At 50.6% G+C, this 22,771-nt stretch overlaps 1 protein-coding gene across 1 annotated transcript in view; it reads left to right on the top strand.

The window, feature by feature from the left end:
• Positions 1 to 22,771, top strand: part of LOC131908675 (fer-1-like protein 4) — a 39,159-nt gene that overhangs the window by 14,828 nt on the left and 1,560 nt on the right. Inside the window, exons 20-41 of the mRNA XM_059259709.1 lie at positions 1,024 to 1,111; positions 1,193 to 1,309; positions 3,382 to 3,534; positions 4,136 to 4,289; positions 4,407 to 4,531; positions 4,852 to 4,986; positions 5,226 to 5,399; positions 6,163 to 6,279; positions 6,371 to 6,532; positions 11,352 to 11,550; positions 11,691 to 11,749; positions 11,835 to 11,963; positions 12,856 to 12,898; positions 12,982 to 13,082; positions 13,160 to 13,294; positions 13,589 to 13,705; positions 18,121 to 18,248; positions 18,405 to 18,575; positions 19,242 to 19,396; positions 20,072 to 20,232; positions 20,713 to 20,798; positions 22,608 to 22,706. Of these exons, the coding sequence (XP_059115692.1) occupies positions 1,024 to 1,111; positions 1,193 to 1,309; positions 3,382 to 3,534; positions 4,136 to 4,289; positions 4,407 to 4,531; positions 4,852 to 4,986; positions 5,226 to 5,399; positions 6,163 to 6,279; positions 6,371 to 6,532; positions 11,352 to 11,550; positions 11,691 to 11,749; positions 11,835 to 11,963; positions 12,856 to 12,898; positions 12,982 to 13,082; positions 13,160 to 13,294; positions 13,589 to 13,705; positions 18,121 to 18,248; positions 18,405 to 18,575; positions 19,242 to 19,396; positions 20,072 to 20,232; positions 20,713 to 20,798; positions 22,608 to 22,706 (2,808 nt within the window). The remainder of the gene's footprint in view (positions 1 to 1,023; positions 1,112 to 1,192; positions 1,310 to 3,381; positions 3,535 to 4,135; positions 4,290 to 4,406; positions 4,532 to 4,851; positions 4,987 to 5,225; positions 5,400 to 6,162; positions 6,280 to 6,370; positions 6,533 to 11,351; positions 11,551 to 11,690; positions 11,750 to 11,834; positions 11,964 to 12,855; positions 12,899 to 12,981; positions 13,083 to 13,159; positions 13,295 to 13,588; positions 13,706 to 18,120; positions 18,249 to 18,404; positions 18,576 to 19,241; positions 19,397 to 20,071; positions 20,233 to 20,712; positions 20,799 to 22,607; positions 22,707 to 22,771) is intronic.

Raw genomic sequence — 22,771 nt, 5'->3', positions numbered from 1 at the left:
AGCCCTGGCTGTCCTGGAACTAGCTCTGTAGACCAGGCTGGCATCGAACTCACAGAGATCCGCCTGCCTCTGTCTCCTGAGTGCTGGATTAAAGGTGTGCACCACCACTGCCTTGCACTGGTTTTGGATTTTTAAGAAAGAATGTACATAATTTGCTGATAGATTAAGGTAAAATGTAACAGAGAAATTGAAATTTTGACCTCTATGTTTTTTAAAAACATCCTTAATTACATTTTAAAAATATTTTATTTTCAATTGTGTATGCATGTGTGTGTGTGTGTGCATACTTGTGCATTCATATCATGAAGGCAATAGGGAAGTTAGAGGACAATTTGCAGAAGTTGGTATCTCATATTGTTAGGCTTGGCAGCCAGCACCCTTCCCCTCCCCCATCCCCCCAGCCGTCTCAACAGCACAGCTTTGATGTGTATTGGCTGGAGGCAGTCATTGGAAATCATTTGGTGTGGTGGTGGTGGTGTTATGTTCTAGCTCTTTTTTTTTTCCCCTTTGGAGACAAGGTCTCACTATGTAGCCCTGGCTGTTCTGGAACTCTCTGTGTAGAGCAGGCTGGCCTCAGACTCAAAGAGCTCCACTTATCTCTGCCTCCCGAGTGCTAGGATTAAAGGTCTCGTATACACCTCACCACAAGTCCCGCTATCTTTTCGTTAGGCTGGTGGATACTAAAGCAGGCATTCTTCTCTGGCTTAGTGTGGGTATAGAACTCTCCCAGAAGGTAAACAAGTAGGACCTGATGCTGTAGGCCTTGGGTGGGGGCGGGAGGGGGGCAGGACATTTCTAACTAGATGCAAAGGGTAGTCAGGCTGTCAGTCCATGGGCCATAGTTGAAGCAGCTAGGGCAGGCGATGTTAATTAGTGGTGGCTGCAGAGCCCAGAGACCAGGCTGTGCTTGCTGCATTTGGGCATGAGGCTCTCTGAGGAGGGACTGTCAGAGTCAGGAAGCAGGAGGCCTTCCTGAGGGAAGCGGTTCTGGGGTCCTGATCTCGCCCTGGCTTCTCTCTGCAGACAGTTTTGCCTTGGTGCTGAGCGCAGGACGATGATTCGACCCAATGCCCTGGATCGATGCCGACGGAAACTACTATCACACAGCCTGGTTGGTACAGGCTGGGGACGGGGAGGAAGCAGGGGCACCTGGCTGAGTCCTTCTACTCACATGCTCCTCCTGCCCTTCCAGAGGCTAACGGCAAAGCAAGGACTCCAGCTTTTACGGGGCCTGAGCAGGGACACCACGCAAAGGAAGGTGGCACAGGCCAGGAAGCTCCTGGCAAAACTACATTTCCTGGCTCAGGAGGTGAGGTCTTGCCCTCCACATTTTCCTGCTCTACGTTTTTCCCCCTTAAGTTCTGGACCCTTCTGGAGACCTTTGGGCATATGCAACAGCTGTCCTTTGGATGGTGCCATTGTGCGGCATGCTCATGTGGAAGTCAAGAGTGAGGAAGGGGCCGGGTGGTGGTGGTGCACGCCTTTAATCCCAGCACTTGGGAGGCAGAGGCAGGCGGATCTCTGAGTTCAAGGCCAGCCTGGTCTACAGAGTGAGTTCCAGGACAGCAAGGACTAAACAGAGAAACCCTGTCTTGAAAAGAGTGAGGAAGGGAAGGGATCGGCAGGGATTCAGAGATCACTCAAGATCTGTTTGGAAGGACAGCTGACTGACTTGCCTTGGGCATGACCTCCTTTGTTTAGTACCATGGCTGGCTGGGATGTATGAGGAGAGCTTGTGCTTGGGCACACTTTCTGTGCTAAGCATCTGCTTGAGTTATCCAGTGTGATTCTTCCAACAACCTCGGGAGGGGTCTGTGCTATTAACAGGCATGTAATGGAGGCTGACGGTCCAGCCATTGTGGCACAGCTGGTTAGGCAGCATCAGCAATTTTAAGTACATTTGGTAGTTGGAGTTTGGTGTGTGAGAGAGGATGGATGCCCATCCTGTGCAGATGCCCAGGAGTGGGAGGATGCCCAGCATGTACAGATACCCAGGAGTGAGAGGATGCCCATCCTGTGCAGATGCAGGAGTAGGGGGATGCCCAGCATGTGCAGATGTCCAGCAGTGGGGGGATGCCCAGTATGTGCAGATGCCCAGGAGTGGGAGGATGCCCAGCATGTGCAGATGCCCAGGAGTGAGAGGATGCCCAGCATGTGCAGATGCCCAGGACTGGGAGGCCTGGGCAGGTGGGAAGCAGCCCTGGAAGGAGGAGCAGGAGAGAAATGTCATTAAATTGAATCTTAGAACAAAATTAATCTTCCTTCCATCCTCATCCTTTCTCTCCTCCATTATTTTCCTTCCCTCTCTGGCTCTCTCCTTCCCTCTCTCTCTCTCCTTCCATCCCTCCCTCTCTCCTTCCCTCCCTCTCTCTCTCCTTCCGTCCCTCCCTCTCTCCTTCCCTCCCTCTCTCTCTCCTTCTGTCCCTCCCTCTCTCCTTCCCTCCCTCTCTCTCTCCTTCCCTCCCTCTCTCTCTCCTTCCCTCCCTCTCTCTCTCTCCTTCCCTCCCTCTCTCTCTCCTTCCCTCCCTCTCTCTCTCCTTCCTTCCCTTCCTCTCTCTCTCCTTCCCTCCCTCTCTCTCTCCTTCCTCTCTCTCTCCTTCCCTCACTCTCTCTCTTTCCCTTCCTTCTTTCCTTCCTTGCCCCATAAGCACGTTTTACCACTGAGTCACACCCCTGTCCCGTCTTTAAAATTTGTAAAGAAAGCCTCCCTTTTGTCAAATGACATTTCATGACATAAATATCTAGTTTCGTTGTTTTTTAAAGGTTTACTTATTTTATGTGTATAAATTCTTTGCTGCGTGTGTATTTTTGCACGTGGTCTTGCCTGGCGTCTGTGGTCAGAAGAGGGCATCAGATCCCTTGGAACTGGAGCTACAGATGCATATGAGCCCCCATGTGGGTGCTGGGAACCAAACCCGGGTCCTCTGGAAGAGCAGTCAGGGCTCTTGAGCACTGAACCAGCTCTCCGTTGCTACCTTTGGTTTTAAGTGTGATGTTATTTTGCTTTCTTTGTGGTTATTGGGAACAGGACCCTCAGTTGGAAATGGGGAGTTCGTGTTCAGTGGGTGCTGAGTTTCTGTTTCGTAGGATGAGAAGAGTTCTGGAGATGCATGGCTGCCAGCACAACTGTGAATGCCCTTATCACCACTGAACTGCAGACTTAAAAATGAGGAGGGCAGAATGCTGTGTGGAGACTCTAGGTGGTCTAGGTGGTCTTTGAGTCTGAGGTGCCCTATGGTGCATCCAGGAGGAGAGGTCAGGGAGCAGGTGGCCACAGGCCCAGGGGTCCAGAAGAGTCAGGGCATTTGTATATAGCCTAAGCTTCAGGGTGGGGTAGTGTCAGCTCCAAGTGCCCCAGGCAACCCTGCCCTCTGCCTGCAGCCACAGCCAACCCTCCCTGATGTGCTGGTCTGGATGTTCAGTGGCCAGCGCCGTGTGGCCTATGCCCGCATCCCTGCCCAGGATGTGCTGTTCTCCGTGGTTGAGGAGGAACGAGGCCGGGACTGTGGGAAGATCCAGAGTCTTCTACTCACAGTGAGGCGGGCCTGGGGTGGAGATGCTGGGGAGAGTGGGGTTTATAAGACGGGACAGGGCATCAGAGGTGGCGGCCTGTGGCTCCCAACCAGGAACTCCCTGACTGTTTTCAACTGTCCAAAAAGCCAAAAGCAGGTTATGGCTTTGTCTAGGTCAGCCGATCAGCAAACTTGTTTGCTCTGGGCCTACGCTGTCCCTTTGACTAATGAGGCTGACACATAGACGAGGTAACGAGGAAGGAGAGTGTCCGTTCCTGCAGGCAGAGCTGGATTACAGACAGAAATTTTCCAGCGTGCCTGGAAAAGATACTAAAACAGGTTTTTAATGATGAGAAGCTGTGACTCTTGGGGTAAAGGACAGAGAATATAAATGAGTTGAGGATATAGGGAACAAATGAGAGGGCAGATTATAAATTTGGGGTTAGAGCTGTGGGTATAGGAAGTAGGGCAGTGTGAGGTGTAGGATGGCGTGGAGGGCATGAAGAAAGGTGCAGAAGCAGAAACAGGGGGGCATGCCTCCTGTACTGGGAAGCTTGGGTACCACTTGACAGAGAGGTTTGGGGCATACTTTGGGGGGCCCAGCATGCTTCCTTCCCACACAGGCACCCGGGGCAGCCCCTGGGGAGGTCTGTGCCAAACTGGAGCTCTTCCTGTGGCTGGGGCTGGCCAAGCAAGCCAAGGCCTGCACCTCTGAGCTGCCCCCAGATCTTCTGCCTGAACCCTCGGCTGGGCTGCCCCACAGCCTATACCGGGACGGTGAGTATAGGGCCAGGGGACAGCCCACCTTGCTGTTTGCCCTAGGTGGGGATTTATGAGTTGGGGAACTCCAGTGGTCCCCTGAGCAAGCGTGGCTCCTTCCTTCCCTCCTCCCAGACTTTAACTACTTCCAGCTCCGAGCTCACCTGTACCAGGCCCGGGGTGTGTTGGCAGCAGATGACAGTGGCCTCTCGGACCCCTTTGCACGTGTCCTTATCTCTACCCAGTGCCAGACCACACGGGTGAGGGCCAGGCTGGAGCACGGGCAGAGGGGAGCGGGGAGAAGAGCACTCTTTTCCAAGGCCCCAAGTTTCTCTTCCCACTTGGGGTTTTCAGCACAGGGCACTAGATAGGACCTGGCCTGACTCAGACACTGGTGGAGAACAGAAAACCATTGTCCTCTGGGGTTGAGGATAAGATGGCAGATGGCCATAGGGAGACACCAGAGCTGGACGCCCATGCCTCTAATGACAAACAGTTCAAGTATCTCTGACTGCCCGCTGGCATGTGTGGGGGTCCCCTTCTGATCTGCCTTTGCCCCCTTTTCTACATGGTTCCCAAGGTCTTGGAGCAGACACTGAGCCCCCTGTGGGATGAACTCTTAGTATTTGACCAGCTGATTGTGGATGGCAGGCGGGAACATCTGCAGGAGGAACCTCCCTTAGTGGTCATCAATGTCTTTGACCACAACAAGTTTGTGAGTGTGTCCCCTTCTTCACCCCATTTCCAGCCTCCTCGCCCCCACTGTCTTGATGCCTCCCCTTTGGCTTCAGAGCATCTCCTCCCCCTACATTTATTTTTGAGACAGGGTCTCACTATGTAGTCTGGGATGGCCTGGAACTCAGAGGCTGCCATCTCTGTTTTCTAGGGGCTGGGGCTAAAGATGTGGCCACCACCCTTTATCACCCTTATTCCTCACTGCTTTGCCTCCCACAGGGCCCTGCTGTGTTCCTGGGCAGGGCACTTGCAGCCCCAAGGGTAAAGTTGATAGAGGACCCATATCAGCGCCCAGAGCTGCAGTTCTTCCCCCTGAGGAAGGGATTACAGGCCGCTGGAGAAGTCATCGCTACATTTGAACTCATTGAGCTGGACTACAGTGGCCACCTCGAGGTTAGACTACTCTGGTCTGGATAGCGGGCGGTATCCATTCTTATTCATCAGGCCATACAGTCTCAGGGACCACCGTCTAGTCTCTTGTCCAAGGGAATGCTGGCTGCAGGGCTGATGACCTCGTTGGTCACCCTGACCCCAGGATTACAGATGGCCATATCTAAGGTTCATCTTGCCAGGATTTTAACCCTAGAGAACCCAGACTTCTGTTCCTCCTGGGTTTACCCACTGTGCATGCCTCGGGCTCCCACATGGCTTTCCGTACACACATGTGCTTTCTGGAAATCCTTCCCATACATCCAGCCTTGGCTGGCTCCCCTGCATTTGTACTTCACAGAGACTGTCTCAGTTAGGGTTTCTATTGCTGTGAAGAGACACCATGACCATGGCAACTCTTATAAAGGAAAACATTTAATGGGGTGCCTTACAGTTCTAGAGGTTTAGTCCATTATCATCATGGTGGGACATGGCCACATGCAGGCAGACACGGTGCTGGAGCTGAGTCCTTACATCTTGACTCACAGGTACCAGGAAGTGAACTGTTTCACTGGGTGTAGCTTGGACATAGGAAACCTCAAAGTCCATCCCCACAGTGACACACTTCCTCCAACAAGGCCATACCTACTCCAACAAAACCACACCTCCTAAAGTACCACTCCCTTTGGGGGCCATCTTCGTTCAAACCAACACAAAAACCCATAGCCCGTCTCCAGCCTAGGCTTTCTCTGTTTTGGCGTGAGTTCTAATTTATTTTTTCTCATAGCCTTCAGTGCCTAGTGATGTAGAGCCCCAGGATCTGGCATCCCTGGTTGAGCCCATCTCTGGACGCCTGTCCCTGCCTCCTAATGTGCGCCCTGTGCTCAGGGCGTTCCGTATTGAGGTAACGACAGCATACAAGGCCTCTTCCCTTCCCCCAACTGGAGGCTCCATATCACCTTCAAACCCTTGAATCTCCCCCTTCCCGAACTTAGGTGCTGTTCTGGGGTCTGCGAGGCCTGGGTCGTGTACACCTGTTTGAGGTGGAGAGACCTCAGGTTGTTCTAGAAGTGGCTGGGAGACGCGTGGAGTCTGAAGTTCTGGCCAGCTACCGCGAGAGCTCTAACTTCACAGAACTTGTCCAGCATGTGACAGTGGTGAGGAGTGTGGGTCAGGACATGAGTGAAGGAGGCAGTGGGTCGTGAATTCCAGCTGGCTGCGGCAAGCTGATTCAGGAGCAGCATTCTCCAACAAAGACCAAGACCAAATGTTATGGGCTCTTATCTGCAACTATTCACCTTTGCTACTGTAGATGAAAACAGCAATAGACAGTGTGGAAATAAATATGACTGTGTTCTGAAAAACTTTACTTATAAAAACTAGCAGTGGAGCCGGGCAGTGGTGGCGCACGCTTTTAATCCCAGCACTCGGGAGGCAGAGCCAGGCGGATCTCTGTGAGTTCGAGGCCAGCCTGGGCTACCAAGTGAGTCCCAGGAAAGGCGCAAAGCTACACAGAGAAACCCTGTCTCGAAAAACCAAACCAAACCAAACCAAACCAAACCAAAACAAACAAACAAAAACTAGCAGTGGGAGGGGCGTGAACCGTGGCTACAGTTCCCTGACCCCTGGATTAATGTTTAGACTGGTGGCATTCTCTTGGCTCTATTGAATGGAAGAGTCCTGAATGATAAACATGAGAAAAACTGTCCAGTCTCTGAAACACAGGGGATGAGAAGGAAATACAGTCCGGGGGCTCCCAAGATGCCTCAACCACGGAGAGCCAGCAAAGCTCTTCAGAGGACATGAGTTCCAGCAGCCACGTCAGGTCCAGCTCCAGGTCTGTCAAACCTCTGGCCTCGGCAGGCGCTTGTCCTCATGTACATACCCCCCACACACACACACACACATGCATGCACACAAAATGTGAGACATACAGTATATTTAAAAAATGATTTAGTTCAATGGTCTTTGAGGGGCAGGTGCTGGAGCATGAAGCCAGTGCATCGCACATGGAGACGAGTACCACACAACTGAGTGGCTTCCTTACCCTCGTGTAGTTTCAGTTATGCTTGAATGGGTTTGGAGGTCAAATTCTGCCAATACAGTTTAGGGTCTCATCAAGTCATTTGTCCTTTTGGCTTTACTTACTTTATTTTGAGACATGGTAACACTGGCTGACCTGGAACTCATTATGTAGACAGGCAGGCCTTAAACTCATGAAAATCCATCTGCTTCTGCCTCCTGAGTGCTGGGATTAATTGTGTCTGCTGCCACATGCAGACAAATGATTGTATTAGTTGAGATTCAGTTATTCTATCCTCTTTTTCCTTACTTATTGTTTGAGCCAGGGTCTCACTGTGCGGCCCAGGCTGGCCTGGGACTTTAGATCCGGCTGTCGCCTCTTGAATACTGGGATTAGAGTTGTGAGCCATTGGGCTCAGGTCCAATGCAGTATCCTTCCCTTCTGTCCTCTCTTGTCCCCTCCCCTCCCCTCCCCCCCTCCTCCCCCTCCCCCTCCCCCTCCTCCCCTCCCCTCCCCCTCCTCCCCTCCCCCTCCTCCCCTCCCCCTCCCCCTCCCCCCTCCTCCTCCCTCTCCTCCCCTCCCCCCTCCCCTCCCCCCTCCCCAACCCCCCTCCCCTACCCCCTCCCCAACCCCCCTCTCCTCCCATCCCCTCTCCCCCCCCTCCCCCTCCCCTCGCCTCCCCTCCCCTCCCTCCCTCCCCTCCCCTCCCTCCCTCCCCTCCCCTCCCCTCCCTCCCCTCCCCTCCCCTCCCTCCCTCCCCTCCCCTCCCTCCCTCCCCTCTCCTCCCTCCCTCCCCTCTCCCTCCCTCCCTCCCCTCCCCTCCCCTCCCTCCCTCCCTCTCCTCTCCCCTCTCCTCTCCCTCCCCTCCCCTCCCCTCCCCCTCACGTGGAGGCCAGAAGACAGCTGTGTGGAGTCAGTTCTCCCCTTCCATGGCTCTCAGTGCTCAGGCCTGCACAGTGAGTGCTTTACCCACTGAGCCACCTTGCCAGCACTTTGTAGCTTTTTCGATAAATGTCCACACTGGCTTCCCATGCACTCACGTTAAGTAACGGCTCCTCTTTCCCCACATCCTTGCCAGCATTTCTTGTTTCTTCTTTTTTTTAAAAAATATATTTATTACATTTTAAAATTGTGTTTGTGGTCTCACGTGTGCATTGTGGACGCACGTGATGGCCACGTGTGGAGGTCAGAGGACAACCTGTGGGAGTCACTTCTTCCTTCCACCGTGGCGACAGTGGAGATGGAGTTTATGTCATCAGCCTTGGCAGCAAGCACTTTCACTTGCTGAGACACCTCTCGGCCCCTTACATGTTTTCTTTTCTTTTTTCTTCTGATTTTTTTTTTTGTTTTTGTTTTTTTTTTTGTTTTTTGAGACAGGGTTTCTCTGTGTAGCTTTGCACCTTTCCTGGAACTCACTTTGGAGACCAGGCTGGCCTCGAACTCACAGAGGTCTGCCTGCCTCTGCCTCCTGAGTGCTGGGATTAAAGGCATGTGCCACCACCGCCTGGCAACCTTAGATGTTTTCTTAACGATCGCCATTCTGACTGGGGTGAGATGGAAATTTCGAAGTAGTTTTAATTTGCATTTCCTTAATGGCTAAGGATGTTGAACACTTTAAAAAAATATTTATTGTGAGGCTGCAGAGATGGCTAAGCAGTTAAGGGCATTGGCTACTCTTTCAGAGGACCTGGGTTCAACTCCCAGCACCCAGATGGTGGCTCACAACTGTGTATGACTCCAGTTCTAGGGAATCTAGTGCCCTCTTCTGGCCTCTTTGGGCACTGCATGCACATGGTACATATACATACAGGCAAAACACCCATTCACGTTGTTGTTGTTGGCCATTTGTTTCTTTTCTTTTTAAAAAAAAAAAAACCTTTGAAAACTGTATACTTAAGATGGGGCTTAATATCTAGGAAATACAAGGAGCTGCAAAAATTAAACACAAAATCAAACGCCCAAACAGCCAATCCTATTTCTGTTTTTTAGAGGCAATGCCCTACTATGTAACTCAAGCTAACCTCAAACTTGACATGTATCCCATGATTCCCAAATGCTGGGATTTAGGTGTGTGCATCAAGATAAATCCTATTTATCTTGTATTAAAGCATCAAGATCCTGCTTTAATACTGTCACCTTATGTTCCAAGTGATGTGTTTATGGGAACATATACATTCAGACTATACTAAGGAGTTTCCTTCATTCCTTATTCCAAGGTTCAAATGGGGCAGCACACACTTTTCCCATTGTGCAAAATGAATGTACTTTCTTGTTGAGCTTAGTGGTCTGTAGATATATCAGTTGGGTCAAGTTGTTTCATAGTGTTTCTCACACCTCTTGAACAGACCTTCTTCATTGTTTTCTGTCTAGTTACTCTACCCATTATCAACATTATGTATTGAAATATCAAGCTATTATGTAGGCAGAATTTTCTGTCCCACCAGCTGCTCTCCAAATAACCACACAGAGACTTAATGTTAATTATAAATGCTTGGCCGATAGCTTAGGCTTCTTTTTTAGCTAGCTCTTATAACTTAGATTAACCCATTTCTATTAACCTGTGTGCTGCCCTGAGGCTCTTTTGCCTCATGTTTGCACTTCCCATCCTGCTCACTCTACGTCTCATGGCATCTCCGCTGGGATGCCTCCCTTCTTCTTTCCAGCATCCTCTTAGACTGTTTCCCCCATAAACTTATCCTGCCTAGCTATAGGCCACTCAGCTTCTTTATTAAACCAATCACAGTGACATATATTCACACAGTGTAAAGGAATATTCCACACTCTGCTCCGTGTTTCTCAGGTCTGTCGCTTTTCTTTTCCAGCTTTGTGTATTGGACCCTGTGAATCGCACATGCTAGACACATGCAGTATGGCTACCCCGCCCCCAACCTCATCCGTCACTTTTTACTTGATTTTGAATTCTGTTATTAGGTGCTTTGTATTTATTTACAGTTGTTTTAGCTTCCAACTTACCACTGTAGAATGACCCTCTTTGCCTTTAGTAATTTTTTTTTGTTTCTCAGTCCATTTATTATATAGATATTCTCTCACTGAGACTCTCTTCCTAGGCGATTCTAGGTTGTATCCAATTGAGAAAAAGTCATGTGTGTGAATACTGATTTTTCACAATTTACTTCAGATTATTACTCATTTTTTTTGTTTGTTTTTGAGAGAGGATCTCACTATATAGCTCTGGCTGTCCTGGAACTCACTATGTAGGCCAGGCTGGCCTCAAACTCACAAAGATCCAGATATCCACCAGCCTATGCCTCCTGAGTACTGGGAATCATGGCATGTGCCACCATGCCCAGCTATGATTATTATTCATTTTTAGGACATGGTGGCATACTTCTGTAATCCCAGAACTTAGAAGGCAGCAGAAGGAGAATCATAGCAACTCTGAAGCTAGCCTGGTCAACATAGCAAGTTCCAGGCCAGCCAGGGCTACATAGCATCATATTAAAACCTTTTTAAAACTAATAATAATTTAATTTCAGGGAAAGGTAGATGCTTTTCTCTGATGTATCTCTCTATTCCTCCTCTTTATATAAAATAAATGAGCCAATGATCTAGTGGAACGATCATGGTCTTTGTCCCTCTTGGGTGCCAGGGGACAGTTAGGGAATCTCTTGGTCAAAGTCCATACATATTTTCATATATATGTGTGTGTGTGTGTGTGTGTGTGTGTGTGTGTGTGTGTGTGTGCAGGTTGAGCATTCATCCCCTAAGAACAACACTAACCCATGTTTCGGGCCACACTTCGTAGGTGCCAAAGTTCCTTTGTATCAGTTGTGTCAATATACTTAGTCCCTTCTTTAGCTGGGGCGAAGAGTCAGAAGGTCATTGTGACTGACAGTGTGGCAGGTCTGAGCCCAGATCTTGTTCCCCACCCACTTGTGCTCCTTTCCTCCTTCCCCAGGGCTGGGAGTCACTTCCTGTTCTCTTGTCTCTAGGACTTGCCAGAACAGCCGTATCTGCAACCCCCGCTCAGCATCCTGGTGATTGAACGCCAGGCCTTTGGCCGAACTGTCCTTGTGGGTTCCCATATTGTCCCCCACATGCTGCGATTCGCACTCCAAGGTCATGAGGATCCCCCTGAGGAGGAGGAAACAGAGGAGGATACAGGAGTCGTGGTGTCCCCGAGGCCTCAAGGTTAGGAGTCTTCTCTGTAGGGGCCACCAGATAGAAGCCCCTCTGGATCGTGGTAGAGATGGCTCCAGGGGTCCACCCAGTGGGGCCTGGAGTCTGATTTCCACTGGCCTAAACTCACGGGATCATGTCCTTACTCCCAGGAGAGCAGTCTCAGGACCCCTTCGTGGCTGAAGCAGGACTATCCAGCCGGCTCCTGAAGGTGATGGGGTGTTCCTGGGGCTGTAGAGGGATGTCAGGGTTTGTGGTGGTGCTGGCTGAGAGCAACACAGTCCTCTCTGCCTCAGGCTCCTCTGAGAAAGCTCACCTTAGGGCTCGTGGGTCAAGGCCCTGAGCTGGCGGAGGACATCCCAGACCCAGAAGAGATGGACTGGTGGTCCAAGTACTATGCCTCACTGCAGGAGCTCCAGGGGCAGGTGGGCAGAGCGCGGCCTGGGGCAAGTGGGCGGAGCGCGGCCTGGGCCAGGTGGGCGGAGCGCGGCCTGGGCCAGGTGGGCGGAGCGCGGCCTAGGGCAGGAACTGGAGAGGAAAGGCAAGAGGGGGGGTCTCATCCAGCAGATCCCTGTGTATTCAGAGCTCTTTATTGTAGCCATCTCTTCTCTTCTTCACCACACTTTTAGTAGTTGGACATTAGTACCTCTGCCTCCCAGTGCTCTGTGTCTAATAAAACAGGACTTGAGCCCAGCATGGTGGTGCGCATCCTTAATACCTGTACTGTGAGTTTGAAGCCAGCCTGGGTCTGCATAACAAATTCCAGAACAGGCAGGGACACACAGTGAGACCCTGTCTCAAAAAAAAAACAAAGTGAGTGCAGAATTTTAGTTCCTAAACTTGGGTATGGCGTCACACACCTGTCCAGTGAGCATCTGGGAGGTGGTAACAGAAGAATCAGGAGTTCAAAGCCAGCTTATACCAACATGAAACTCTGTCTCAAAATTTTTTTATTTTAATTTTTGTTAATAGCCACATTGAAAAAGTAAAAGGAAACAAATGAGAATAATTTTAATAGCTTTATTAATACATACAAACTATTGTTCCAACCAGTAATTATCGTAAAAATTAATAATAAGCTATTTTACATTCTCATAGTAAGTCTGGTGTGTGTGTTCCAACTCACAGCACCTTGGAGCGCAGACTGACCTCATTTCAAGGGCTCAGTGACCAGATGTAGGTGCTGGTGACTGACTTCACCAGCACAGGACTGGACAATAAAGGCAACTTTAAAAAGGAAATGACTGAGAGCTGGAGAAGGGGGTGGGCCAAGGAGGGGAGTGTGAGGGGGATCTCTGACCTGCCTTTTGATTTCAGTCCAACTTCAATGAGGATGAGATGGAGGACACTGGGGACCCAGGTGAGAGTCGAGACTTTTTTCTCCATCTCTCCTCTCAAGCCCATCCCCACATTTCTTACCTGGACCATTTCTGCTGTTTCCAGATGGGACCTGTCTCATTTCTGTAGACAGGGAGGCCCAGGAGCAAGGGGGTGCTGATAGCAAAATTTCTGTACCTCGGAAAAAAGCAGTTGCCACCTTGAAGGTAGACGGGGTGTTGGGGAGAAGGTTGCCCCTTAGATTTGGGGTACAGAGTTGTCACTGAGGCCCCTCACCTTTCAGATCTACAACAGCTCCTTAGAGGACGAGTTTAACCACTTTGAAGACTGGCTGAATGTGTTCCCCCTGTACAGAGGGCAAGGCGGCCAGGGTGGAGATGGCGAGGAAGGATCTGAACACGTTGTGGGCAAGTTCAAGGTATGCTCAGGGGAAGAATGGGAGCCTGAGAAAGGACTGGTAAAGCTTTCTTATGGGCTGGAAAGGTGGCTCAGTGGTTAAGAACACTGGCTGCTCTTGGAGAGGACCAGGGTTCCATTCCCAGTACCACAGTTTCAGGGAGTCTGACACCCTCTTCTGACCTTCTCGGGAACTAAGATCTCACAGACATACATGCAGGCCAAATACTCACACATAAAATAAATCTAATGTAATTAAACAACAACAAAAGCAACAGCCCCTTTCTTATGCCCTTTGCTGTCTCCTCCACTCCAGGGTTCCTTCCTCATTTACCCTGAGTCAGAGGCTACATCTTTCTCGGAGCCTCAGATCTCCAGGGGGATCCCCCAGAACCGGCCCATCAAGCTTCTTGTTAGAGTGTATGTAGTGAAGGTGAGTGTCCTCAGTCCCGGGCTCATCCCCATGGTAGCAGAGGCAAACAGCATGGAGTCTACAGAAAATAGGCTTTCGAAGGTCCCTCAAGGGTCACAGAGGCCTGCTCCTTCAGGTTGAGGTAGAAATCTTGGGTGTGATTAGATCTCTCCCTCACAAAGCTTGCTTGTGGCAGGATTTATTCATGTTTTTGTTCTGGGGTTAGGAGAGCCGAAAGCTGTAACTCGAGATCCCCAGTTCCAGAATGCCTTTTGGTCAAATACCCTGAGTTCCTTCCATTGCTATGGCTGTCATGCAGAGACTCGCAGGGCCCTGGAATTTTCTTAAAGGAGTCTTGAGGAGAAACAGGGGACGAGCAGGTTTCTCTGTCACCGGAGCAGATGCTGTGACCTGACTTAGGGATTCTAAGACATTACTGGAAGAGACATTCTGAGTCTGCATCTGATCCTCTTATGGTAACGCTAGGTAGTGGGACTCATCTTGACCATGTGTCTTCTGGCAATAAGGTAGACAGGGTGCTCTGAGATAAATTCCTTTGTAATACGTCTAGACATATTAGACAAAGTCTTTTTATTTTATTTATTTATTTATTTATTTTAATGCCAAGTGTCATATATTGAAGGAGGGAGGAGGTCTTAAATACAGGCTTACAGCACAATGGGAGAACCCCAGAGGGCAGAAGTTCCCTACCCATGTTTTACAATCTTGCATCTAAGCTGTTAATGCCCATTATGCAGGATACACAGACAAGGAACTTCCCTTAAGCATTCAGGAGGGTGGAACCCGGCAGGGAATTAGCATAGGGAGGATATCAAGGTCAAGGTCATCAAGCAAGGCAACAGTTACCCAAAAGGGGGGGGGAGGGGCAGGGCCCTACAGGTCCCCCTTTTACTAAAAAATGAGCTTCTGACTTAGGTTGCGTGGGATGTCAGCAGGTCACCTTACCCGTCATGGAGACGCCTGCCCAAGCCACACAGGCATTCTGTCTTAGGTTGGTGAGCGCCCTCCCAGGCATTACCCGTCTCTGAATACTCATATTTTTAAAAAATAATTTATTTTTATTTTATTTGTTTTGCCTGCACGTATGTCTGTGTGAGGGTGTCAGATCTTGGAGTTACAGACAGTTGTTAGCTGCCGTGTGGGTGCTGGGAATTGAACCCGGGTCCTCCAGAAGAGCAGTCAGTGCTCTTAACCACTGAGCCATCTCTCTGAATACTCATTATCATACAGGCTCAATCGTGTGTGAGCTGCAGAGTTAACTGCTGCCAAAGATCTCAAAGTGGTGCTGGGCTTGCAATCTGTGTGTTCGACACAGAAAAGACAAACAGAAGTCCTAACCCACCCATAGCCAGAAGGCTAAAGGCAACTGAGCCATTCCCTTCCTTAAGGAGCCTTACTGCAAATTGGAGTCCTTGTAAGATGGTATCCCAAAAGCAAATGGAACTTGAGTTTATAAATTTATAATTTTCAAAGCCAATCAAAATGTATATAACTATTGAATTAAATTTATCATGCCCAATAGAATGAAAGATTAACTAACTGTGGTAGCTACTTTTGCTGCCAGGGTCTCCACTGTGCTAGCTGTAGTAACCAATTATGAAATGGTAATCCCAGAAACAGTAGCAGCGGTGGCCGCCACTGCTATAACAGCAACAACGGCAGCAGCAATGTCAAATTCTCTTCTCAAAGTCTTTTTATTAATGAACACAAAGCTCTGAAGAAAGGGGAATTCTCCTTTTCCCTGAGTGGGGAGGCAGCGGCAGTGATTCCAAACCAACCATGAGCTGCGGAACTCAGCTCAGTTTGTCCACATCTGAACCTTGGCCTTGGCTTCTTAGAGTCTGAGCAAGGGAAGGGGCTGGAAACAAGACCCTGCATGAAGCAGGGCCTCCTTGAAAGGTAGGCCGAGAGGCAGCTTGCCCGCTGGGAAGGGAAACAAGTCTTCCTGAGGATGTGTCTTTAGTGTGTCCCCACATCGATCTAAGCCTAGATTTATATTATCTGTTTAATCCAGAAAACTCAGTTCTGAGAGCTGAGGTTTAGCTCAGAGCGCTTGAGCCAAAGTGTTCCTCCAGGCCTTGGGGTCTATCCCCAGCACTAGGCAGAGGAAACAACAATTTTAGGATCATATCTGGAATCCCAGCTCTCAGGAAGCTGAGACAGGAAGATTACTGTGAATTTGAGGCCAGCCTGGACTACATAGTGAGACAAAAAACAAGAACAAAAACAACAAAACACCCCTAAACAAACAAACAAAATCCAAACCATAACTAGGTGTAGTGCACAGTAATCCTAAAATTTGGGAAATGGAGGCCGAATGATCAAAATACCAAACCAAGGCCTGAGAGGTGGCTCAGCAGTTATGAGCATTGGCTGCTCTTCCAAAGGACACAGATTGGATTCCCAGCACCCATATGACAGCTCATAAGCATCTGTAACTATGGTTCCGGGGGATCTGATGCTCTCTCCTGGCCCCTGCCTGAAACATGCATATGGTGCATAGATATACATGCAGGCAAAATACCCGTACACATAAAATTAAATTAAAACAAAAACCCTTACCAAGCCAAAGAAGCCAATCAGCCAGAAACAAGGAAGCAAACAAAGGCCAAACAAGCTGGGTGTGGCCATTCATGTCTGTAATCCCAGGACTGGAGAGGTGGAGACAGGTCGATGGGGCTCACTGGTCAGCCAGGCTAGCCTGCTTGGCAGGTTCCAGTCCAGTGAGAGACGCTGTCTCAAAAAAAAAAAAAAAAAAAAAAAAGATGGACACCTAGGAACAACATCTGAGGTTGTGGAGTCAGCCTTTGACTTCCCCATACATGCACCCACATGCATACCCTCATGAACACACACACAAAAGCAACTGGAGCTGGGCCTGGTAGCACAGACCTGTGATCACAGCTTCTTAGGAGGCTGAGATAGAAGGACTGTGAGTTCAAGACCAGCCTGGACTGGAGACATAGCTCAGTTGGTAGAGCACTTTCCCAGCATACACAAAGTCCCTGGATTTAACCCCCAGAATCACACAAAGCAGGTGTGCACATGCCTGTAATCTCAGCACTCAGGAGGTGAAGACAAGAAGGTCAGGAGTTCAAAGTCATCCTCAGCCACAAAGCAAGTTTGAGGGCAGCCTGGGCTACACGAGACTCTGTCTCAAGAGTGAACAGGGCTGGGAGATGGCTCGGTAGGTAAAGTGTTTGCTGTGCCAGTGTGAGGACTTTTCGGGTCCCCAGCACTTACTTGTCGGTGTACACCCATAATCCCAGCACAGAGAAAGAAGGCGGGGTCGGGATGGCCACTGAAATTTGCTGGCCAGTTAGCATGGCTGGTTTAGTGAGAGGCCAAATCTCAAAAAATAAGACAGTAATTGAGGAAGATGTGCACACATTAATGAAGGTACATGTACACACCACACCACACTGCACACATACACACACACACACACACACACACACACACACACACACACACACAAAGATAGGAATACTTAAAAGGAGGCGGCTGGGGATGTAGCTGTGTGGTAGAGCATTTGCCTAGCACACAGGGAGCCCTGGGTTTGACCTCCAGTCCTGAAAAAAAGGATGACTGAACAGTTTGAAGGAAAAACCCCACATATTTCTAAACATAAAAAGTTACTATCAAAACAAGTGCCGAGGCACACAATGGGTGAACAACAGAGTATTATATAGCTGTGAAAAATGAATGACAAAGATCTCCGTGACCTTAATTTTCAGACAGTGGCATAAGGTGAATATAGTGAGTTCTTTAAGTAGGTGAGACACACTGACCCTCACTTCATAATAAAAGTCCTAGAGACTCTGTAGCAAAAGGAAGATGGGTTTTTTTCTCAGTTCAGAAGCCAGTCCCCAACCTGGACAAAAGGCAAAAATGACTGGCATGCCAATTTGGCACAAAGTAGTGAGTTTTATATCCCTAATCGCATTTCTCTATCCCCCACCCCAGCCTCCAATTCTCATTGGCTGTATTCTTTAGGGTGGTACTTCCTAATTCTTCCCAGTGTCTAGTATTGTCCCCTCCCCAAACCTCATCCTACTCGATGGGCTGAGTCACAGATTTTTCTAACTTGTCAACCCTTGGCTGAACTGTTAACACCAGATAGGGCAGCTGGCTGGGGAAAACAGGGTCCTAGTGCCCCCTGCTTCTCTGCTTCCCCAGTGAGTTCTAAACACGGCTCATACTGCAGATGGCCAGGACTGATTTCTTTCTTACAATGTAACAAAGAAGAGCCGGGGTTGTGAGGGGACTCAGTCAACAGAGTGCTTGACTAGCATGGAGGAAGCCCTGGGTTTAACCTTCAGCCCCTGGTAAAATCCTGTGATCAGGTCTAACAAGGCCTAGGCTTCAAGGATGACAAATCCTGACTCCATTGGATTTGGATTCCACCCCCCTAGGCTACCAACCTGGCTCCTGCGGATCCCAATGGTAAGGCAGACCCCTACGTGGTGGTGAGGGCTGGCAAGGAACAGCGGGACACTAAGGAACGCTACATCCCCAAGCAACTCCACCCTGTCTTTGGAGAGTGAGGCTGGGCCCTGGGCTTGGGAATGGGGGGTCCTGGGCTCCACAAGCTCTTGTTCCGGCACTTGGCTTGGTGATGGTGGGGGGCTGGACTGCCACCCCAGGTCCTCTTGGAGGGCACAGAGCTGTCTTTAGACATTTTTTCCTTCCTGGCCAGGGTCCTGGAGCTGAGCGTTTCCCTCCCAGCCGAGCCAGAGCTGACTGTGGCCATATTCGATCATGACCTCGTGGGTTCTGATGACCTCATTGGGGAGACCCACATAGACCTGGAGAACAGATTCTACAGCCACCACCGAGCCAACTGTGGGCTGGCCTCCCAGTATGATGTGTGAGTCTCGCAGGGCCCGTTCCTGAAACAAACACATTCAAGCTCACATTTCCATTTAAAATGTTTTTAATCTTGTGTTTCGAATGTGTTTGTGTGAGTGCCTTCATGTGTGAGAATCTGGGCATGCATGTTCCACAACATGCATGTGAAAGTCTGAGGACCGACTTGGATGTTGCTCTTCTCCTTTCATCCTGTGTGAGGCAGGGTCTCCTCACTGCTGTGTGCCAGGCTGCCTGGTTCATAAGCTCGCCGAATATCCTGTCTCCACCTCCATCTCCCATAGGAGCTGGGATTACAGACACTTGCGCTACATGTCAACTTCTATGTGGGCTTTGGGGATTTGAACTTGGCTCCTCATGTTTATGCAACAAGCCCTTCACATGCCAAACAGTTGCACCCCACCCCACCCCACTCCCCCACCCCCAGCTGTCACAGCCCCATTCTTGTATCCAAACTATAGTCTTACAGAAGGGCGCCCGGCCAGAAGGGGAGCCTCTCCAACCCCTTGAAAGACATCTTAGCTCAGTAGCCAAGGCTTGAGCGTTATTGGGGCTTTGGTACGACATTGGTCATTTGACCTCATTGAGCTTCACTTCCTCATCACTGTCTCTGTGCTCACTGCCCACACACTGCTCGAGCTGATGCACTGTCCTCTTCTGCTGGTAGGGATGGGTATAATGCCTGGCGCGATGCCTTCCGGCCTTCACAGATCCTGGTGGGGCTGTGCCAGCGCTGTGGCCTCCCTGCCCCTGAATACCGAGCTGGGGCCGTCAAGGTGGGCAACAAAGTTTTTCTGACACCGTCCGAGGCTCCGCCTTCAGGTACCAGACCCTCTCTGCTGGGCAGGCCATAGGGAGGACGAGGGAGGCAGACCAAGACACAGGGCACAGCAGGCCCTGTGTGCCAGGCACTGTGCCAGGCCAGTGTGCCCGGAGAGCCCACTGATGGCAACAGGCACAGGGATGTTTGTGAGTTTGGCTGAGTAAGGGCACGGTTCCTGGATGCTGGGGGGGCGGGAGGATGATCTTCTGTAGCCCCCTCAGAGCACAGGATGAAGAGCGCTCTCTACACAATCTGTGCCTACAGAATTGAGTTCACACTCCAGACCGGTGGTCCGGTCTCTAAACAGGGTCTGAGCAAAGGTAATGGCTGGCTCTTCACAGTCAGGAGTTCCGGCAGCATCACCCCTCCCCCACCCCTGCGTTCTGTGAATGGTGAACTTGCTCTCCCAGGCCACAGGCTTTTTTGGGGGGTGGGCTGGGGGAACAAAGCTGTTAAGGAGGTCTCTACATAGCCCTGTTTGTCCTGGAACTCATGTAGACCAGGCTTGCCTCAAATTCCTGGAGATCCTCCTGCCTCTGCTGGGATTAAAGGTGTGAGCAGCCACGCCCAGCATAGGCCACAGGCTTTATCTGCTGCAGCCTCAGCTGAGCGCTGCTGAAGAGGAGGGAGGAGAGCTGGGGACTGTGGTGAAGTCCACACCCCTCTTGTTTCAGACGGCAGGGACCCCAAGGTGACACACGAGGCTTCTGAAGAGGCCCAAGCGTTGCTCGTGCTGCGGCGTTGGCAGGAGATGCCAGGATTTGGTATCCAGCTGGTACCTGAACATGTGGAAACACGGCCCCTGTTCCATCCCCGCAGCCCAGGGCTGTTGCAGGTGAAGGGGCCTCAGACTCCCGAGACTCATCGAGACTGCCCCCGACTCTGGACCCCTTTCCCAGGCCCTGTGCCCACACACTACACTGCCACTGACCCTGGCTCCTGGGGTCAGTGAGAACCTCTGCCATGGGCTGTACTGGTTCTGATTCTGGTCCTACAGGATCCCCAACCCTGAGCCAACAAGGGTCAGGCCCAGGGTTCCCAACCTGACCTCCATCCTCGTTCACTAAGGTCTGGGCCTCGAGACCACAACCTACTCATGAGCTCAGTTTCCTCACTCTGGAACCTCATCCCGGTCTTGACTGTGGGACCCTCACTTCAAACTCTACCTTCATCCAAATACCCCCAAATCTACCCATTAACTCCTGCTGCTGCCCCTGGCTCTTGTCCCTGCTGGGGACAGGGCAGTCACCAGATTCAAGGCTGTGGGGGAAGGGGTCCTCTAGCAAGAGCCTGCAGCCTGGTTTTGTGCTCTTAGGGATCCCTTCATATGTGGATTGACATCTTCCCCCGTGATGTGCCCGCCCCGCCCCCAGTTGACATCAAGCCTCGGCAGCCAATCAGGTGAGAGAATTTGGCCCCTCTGCTCTCTGAAAATCTGAGCCCCCAAGAGTCAGGCCAAGACTTCTGACTTAGGCAGGTGAGTTCTATTACCCTTTGCCCCCATAAGCTGTGAGCGTTGGGTGTCTGTAGAGTCCAGATGTCTGTCAGCAAACCCAAGGAGTGCAGTCCTGTGAGGTGTCTGCACTCAGACACTGACCCAGATGCCTGGTGCCTGTCAGCAGTGTCAAGTTCCACCTCTGGCTCTGTTCTTCTTGATGTTCCTCTGAGGGATCTGTGTGTGTGTGTGTGTGTGTGTGTGTGTGTGTGTGTGTCTTTTGCCTGCATGTATGTCTGTGTATCCCATGCATGCTTGGGGCCTGCAGAGGTCAGAAGAGGGTGTCAGATCCCCTGAAACTGGAGCCACATTGTGGACGCTGGGAGCTGAACCTGAGTCCTTTGGAAGAGCAACAAGTGCTCTTAATCACTGAGTTGTCTCTCCAGCCATTCGGAGAGCCTTCTGAAGTCTAGAACAAGGTAGCTTCTTTTTTTTTTTTTCGAGACAGGGTTTCTCTGTGTAGCTTCCTCGAACTCACAGAGATCCGCCTGGCTCTGCCTCCCGAGTGCTGGGATTAAAGGCGTGCGCCACCACCGCCCGGCGAACAAGGTAGCTTCTAAGAGGGCTGGGCTCATCTCTTACCACCTAAATCCTATTAAAGCAAATAAACACCTAATCCTATTAAAGCAAAAGCTCATAGCCACTTCCTACTGACTGAGGGTGTAGGGGGGTTAGATGCTGTTCTCTGAACCTGTCACTGTGGGCAGGGCTGAAGTACCACGGATTGGCCAGTTCTGGGTGGCCCTCCCAAACCTGTCCCAGCAGAAGCAGATAGATTGACAGTGTGGTTGGGCAGTCAGAGGGAAAACAGGTGTGGTGGTGTGTATGCCTATATTCCTTGTACTCACGAGGCAGAGACAGGAGGAGCAGGAGTTCAAAGGCCAGCCTCTGTTTCATAGACAGGTCAAGGCTAGCCTGGGCTACATGAGACCCTATCTGAACAAAACCAAACCAAAGAGAATCAATAAATGAAGAAAAGAAAAGATATCCAGGCAACCCCATGACAGCCATGAGGCCATGCCGGGGAAGAACCAAAATGTTCTGTTCCTTCCGTCTCTGGTTTCCTTTCCTGCTCACACTTTTCTGTACCCCAGAACTCTGGGTTGCACGTCTGACAGCCACGCAGTTTCAGGCTTCTTACCCCAAATGCACAGGAAGCAGAACCTCGCTGGCTTGGGTCAGAACACGCCTGATGCTGCCATCGTTGTAGTGGGAAGTGGTCAGTGACACCTGACCCAGTTCCTTTCTGTTCGCACAGCCCCCCTCCTTTTCTTGTCTTTGAGACAAGGCCTCGTGTAGCCCCAGCTAGCCCTGAGCTAGGTATGCAGCTGTGGATGGCCTTTGAACTCTCCTGACCTCCTGCCTCTACCCCTCCATTGTTGGGATTACAGGCATGTACCACTGCACCTTGCCATGTATGTGTGCTAGAGACTGAACCCAGGTCCTTGTACATGCTAGGCAAGCACTCTACCAACTGAACAATGATCAAAGATTTCTTGGTTGTTGTGCTTTGGGGACAGGGTTTCAGGTAGCCTCGGGGATGAACTTGAGCTCTGGATGTTCCTGCTGTCACCTCTGGAGCAGCTGGGATTACAGTCCTGTGTGCCACCACCTCAGTCTAAGAGTCGCTGGGGACTCAAACAGGGACAGTAGTGTGTTAGACCAGCACACTCCCAGGATCCTTCTCAACGGTCAGAAACCACTTCTGTCCCCAGCTACGAGCTCAGAGTTGTCATCTGGAACACGGAAGATGTGGTTCTGGATGACGTGAATCCGCTCACGGGAGAGATGTCAAGTGACATCTATGTGAAAAGGTAGGCCTGCAGGCCGGGCTGGCCAAATGGCTGTCCTAAGGGAAACTGTAAATGGCGACCCTGTG

This window comes from Peromyscus eremicus, chromosome 4, assembly GCF_949786415.1.
Source record: "Peromyscus eremicus chromosome 4, PerEre_H2_v1, whole genome shotgun sequence".
NCBI classification, from domain to species: domain Eukaryota; kingdom Metazoa; phylum Chordata; class Mammalia; order Rodentia; family Cricetidae; genus Peromyscus; species Peromyscus eremicus.
The sequence above is the reverse complement of the archived record's forward strand: the minus strand, read 5'-3'. Positions and strand labels throughout refer to the sequence as shown.